At 31.8% G+C, this 5,000-nt stretch overlaps 1 protein-coding gene across 1 annotated transcript in view; it reads left to right on the forward strand.

Moving 5' to 3' along the window:
- The window catches only part of LOC125031920 (transmembrane protein 170B-like), a 16,504-nt gene extending 14,135 nt beyond the window's left edge, over positions 1-2,369 (forward strand). The window contains exon 3 of the mRNA XM_047622927.1: positions 350-2,369. Coding sequence (XP_047478883.1) covers positions 350-545 — 196 coding nt within the window. The 3' untranslated portion in view covers positions 546-2,369. The remainder of the gene's footprint in view (positions 1-349) is intronic.
- Positions 2,370-5,000: the final 2,631 nt, after the last annotated feature.

A 5,000-nucleotide genomic window follows, 5' to 3' on the forward strand; every position in this document is an offset into this window, starting at 1 on the left:
GTGAAGAAAAAAATAGACTTTTCTTATCATTATTCTTAGAAATATTTTCAGGGAATGCAGTGTATATATATAATGGATTATATACATCCTTTGGATGTATATATTTGTTGAAGAGTAACAAAGATTCATTCTTACATGATCCAAAATATAGTAAATGGAGATTTAAGGATAACGCCTGTGTGATTTTTATTTTTTCTCATTCTTATTTCGATTACAGTTTGTGATTTGATAGAAGAAACAGTATTTCAATACTTAAAAAAACCTTTTTGATCAGTTTTGGAAATTAGAAGTATATTTTGCATGCTGTAAATATTGGATATATACATATATTTCTTTTTTTCATCTACAGGTTTTCAGCAGCTTGTATATTGCTAATTGGTATGTGCACCACTTTTGCAATGTGTGCAGCTACAAGTGCAGCTCTGGGATTTGTTCTCTATCAAGCCAAGATTAGTCTGCAGCCCATTGAAGCCATGATATGTGGGATAACGCAGACCGCTTTGTTTATATTCTTTGCCTTTTCTCGGTTCATGCCAACTCTCTAGTCATGTTTGCACAGACAAAAGCATCAGCTCAGTGTCTGTGCTGTGTAAATATATATGCATGTGTATAAAGTTGTTTTGAAGATGCTGCTGCAGTCCAGTGCATTGTCCAGCAGATAATTCCCAGTCACTCCCTCGCTCCTCGAAGGTTTCAAACCAGCACCAGGAACTTGCCATAAGATGCTCTAGGTCAGCCAACAGTCTCTCTGTATGTGAATAAAACAACTGGAAACCACTTGATTAAACATTCTCTGGTTTCATGGCGTCCAGGCCGAAAAATTTCCCCGGGGGAGTGATTCCCATGGAACGTGTATTGAGGTGATGAGTTACTGTTATCTCTATTTCATTTGCCCAGTTTATATATATATATTTTGTCTTTTTCAGGATATTTTGTTCCTTATAGTTCTTTTTTTTTTTTTGAGAGGGAAAAGTTACAAAACTTGTAATGCAAAGGATTGTCATAAAAAAAATGCAGTTACAAAAAGAGTTACAATTTTTTTGGTTTGACTTAACTCTTAATTTCTAAATCTGATTTTTGATGTGGAAAGAGTATGATTATTTCATTGATTTATTCTTCACATTCATTGACTTTTAGAGGACTGTAAGTGGCAGTTGAATGAGATGGAAGATTTAGTTTGACAGCTCTCTACCCCTTTTTTTAGGATTTGTATCATGATAACTTGATTATGATTAAAGCAGCTTCTCATTCCTTTAGAAAATTATGAGGACTGGATTTGGTAAAAAGATAGTATTCATTACATTCCAAGGATGACCATGTATTTCTTCTTTCTTTTTGATCATTGTTTGACTAACGGTTTGTGAGTGAAATTAAAAGGTTAGTACAAGATGTGGTGGAGCATCCACATTATTTTTATTTATTCAGTCTCTACAAGTTCATGCTAACTGTTGTTTTCATTAAAGCAAATTAAACTTATTGTAATGGACCATATAACATAGGAATAACTAGGTAATATGAAGCTTTAATAATATTAATAACATAGGTGATTGACGGTATTAACTACATAAATGGTATGTAAGAATACATTTGAACTAGATTTCGTTATTACATTTAAATGTGTTGAAGGTCCCCTAAGATTGAAAGGTTTGCCATATTTTTACAATTTTAGCTGGTCACAAAGGGAAGGTATACTTGAAATATGCCTTTCCTTAATTTAATTGATTGAATCCGGATAATTGTTCATCATTGTAGTTGAAATAATCATATGACCTCCATGGAATTTAAAATCGTTATCCTTATCGACGACATGGAACCACTTAGAAAGTTTGACTCTAGGCCCTATTGTTTATTTTTGACTTGCTGTTTGATATTGTTTTGCAAATTTAACATGAAGATACAAATGTAGCAAGAGAATTCACCGTTCAGTTCTGTAAATTGGTGCTTCATGAACTTTGCAAGTTTTGTTTGTCTGATTAAAAAGAAAAAGAGAGAAAGCATGTAAAGAAACATAGCACTAGTATTTCTTTGAATGTACAAGCTAAACTAATCACAGGTTTAAGTGCTATCAAGATAAGATATATAGTTGGTGCAATCTGTCTTGCAACATTGACATAGGGGACCAAAGGATGTGACCCTCACAGCCATACATGCTAATTTGCTTTTTCTTGTATTGCAAGCACCCATTCAGATTTAAAGTTGGTACTTATGCATCACAGACCATCATCATTACACTTCATGGAGGCCTTGGCAGGCAGTTTAAGTACAATTGTTATTGAGCTGTAAGATTTGGGTACTGAGTGACAAGTTAGGGGAGCTGTACCAGATTCCAGTGTTTGGGGTCAGACTACCTCATGCAGTATGAGATGTAAGGGCTATATATATATATATTATATATATATTTATGTATAGTTATATAAAGTATTTATATATATGTATATAATTATATAAAGTATATATATATATATATATATATATATATATATATATATAATTATATAAAGTCTCACCACCTCCAGAAGGTATTGGTAACTACAAAACATGCAATTCCACTGTTTTCATGGATGACTAGTGTCAAATTCAAAAATTATTTACTTCAAATGTGTTAACCATAAAGCAGTTCTGGAATTACAGAGGCATTTAACTCAACAAAAACCTTCAGTATGTGAGAGGAGTTTTAACATTGTTATTCCGATGCAGCCCAAGGATTAGACCGTGCTGTGGAAATAGACCAGAACTGACATAACATTGTTTGACATTGTGCCCTAGAGTTAGTGTCACTGAATCTTCGGTCACAGTTTTTAGAGTACTTTTTGTATCAGCCCAGTATGGTTTACAGGTTCAGAATAGAGAGTGTTGATAACATGAAGATGTGTTGAGATTTGCATTTCATTTAAGTAATGCCGAATATTAGTTTTGAAAGGCTTTACGAAAATACATGATGTCTGATCTGCTTTTGTTTTACACATGTAAGGAAAGAAGACAGTAAAATAGAAAATCAGTTTAGTTCATCCAAATGAATTCACAGCTAGATGATGACCATGACCATTGCAGTTGCAGCTTGATACCTGCATTTTATTTTCTGTTTAACTTGCTTAGATTTGGTTATATGATTTAAGTTTTGCGTTGAGATGATATGGGTTTAGAAAAGGGAAGAAATCATACATATATGTGTGTGTGTGTGTGTATATATATATATATATATATATATATATATATATATATATATATATATATATATATATATATACACACATATCCACACACATAAGTGATTGTGAGTGAGTGAGTGAGTTTTGATAGGTGGCTCATGTTTTTTTTTTAAGTTAAATAATTTTGATGAGAGTAAATATTCAAATTTGCTTATACCTGCATAATCCTGTTTTTTTGTTAAGTACGAGGCAGGTAATTATTTTACAAAAGAAATATTAATTTGGAAGCATGATTATGTTGAATTGTTTCTTTGACTGTAACAATTATGTAGTAGAATTCACTACTTTGGAATTCTGGCATTTTGCACTTTGTAAATCAAAACAGACCAGGTGAGGTAACTTGGGCATCCCTGTGTGTGTGTGTGTGTGTGCCTGAATATTATAAAGATATTTCTTTATTGTGAACAAAAGTGTGCAAGATTTTATTGCCCTTGATTTATTTTCAAATTGTTTTTCAAGGAAATTCATTGTTAATGTTATTTCAATAATGGATGTGTTTTTTCTTTCCATTGCTTGTGTCTATACATAATTGTGATTCTCCTTGGAATTTTCAATATTACTTATTAACCTATCTGTGCAGTCTACGGATAGCCAAGCTGATTCATATTTTCAAAATTTTGGTAGTAACAAATTAAGAATTCATTGTTGAATACTGCCAGAAATGTTTTCCAACAGCAGTAGGCTAAATTTTGGTTCTTTAAAGACAAAGTGTTAAAAATGAGAAAAGCCTTTTTTTTTTTTTTTTTCCATTGTTTATGACTTTGTATTTTCATTTGTCACTGTCATATAGAATTTTTTATTGAGTACTTAAGGTCTAGCAGTAATGAAAATGGAATTTTTTATTTATTAACCCCAAGTTTCTGGAAAAATGCAGTGTTCACTTTAGTATTGTTTTGTGAAATGTGTCTGCACATAGATGGCTTTACAAGTACTTAGCTCGGTGAGTCGACTTTGTTACCTCACCTAATTTCACCTTTCCTGTAGTTTGCAGGGTTTTTTTTTTACTAACGCAATCAATATTGATGCTGTTGTTATTATGAATAGACATTATAATTATTTAGTACTATTGACATCACTAACAGCAATATAAGATACCAGAAAATATTTCCAAATATCAAGGGAAAGGGAAAACAAGTGAGATTGTTAGTAATCGTAATTGGCTCCTAGATGACTTAGTACTTGTGGAGTCATCTATGTGTAGAGACAATTAATAAAGTAAACTCACAGTGGGCATGCCATGTCCATACAAGCCATCCTGGGGGGGTGCAGGTTAAAGTAAAATAAATCAATCATTGGAGTGAATTTTTAGGATCATTTAGAAGATCTACCAGAAATTTTCATAGTTGCAACAGATTTTTGTAACATGACTCATTTTTATTTTTATCTGATAATTTTTCTGCCGAGTTTAGTGATAATTATTATTATATAGTTTTGCTTTACTTTCATCAAATATCACAAAATTATATTTACCATTTAAATGATTAGTGATAATGTTAGTAATTAGTGAGTTGTTTCTGAAAAGTGATGGCAGTTGAATACAGACCAACACAATTGCAGTTGAATGAATCTCTACAGCTTGTATAGGAGAAACTACATTACTTGAATGAATGAGTGGGAACTAGAAGGGGCCAATTTTTTGCAATTTACACTTTTATGATTAGATATTCAGCAATTTTCCTTTTGTGTTAATAAAAGAGAAATGGATTAGCCCACATTACTTTTTTAAATATTTTAAATTGTGTTTTCATTAGGCATTTTTGTATCCTCTTTAATATCTGCAGAGTTGATTGT

This window comes from Penaeus chinensis, chromosome 13, assembly GCF_019202785.1.
Source record: "Penaeus chinensis breed Huanghai No. 1 chromosome 13, ASM1920278v2, whole genome shotgun sequence".
NCBI classification, from domain to species: Eukaryota; Metazoa; Arthropoda; class Malacostraca; order Decapoda; family Penaeidae; genus Penaeus; species Penaeus chinensis.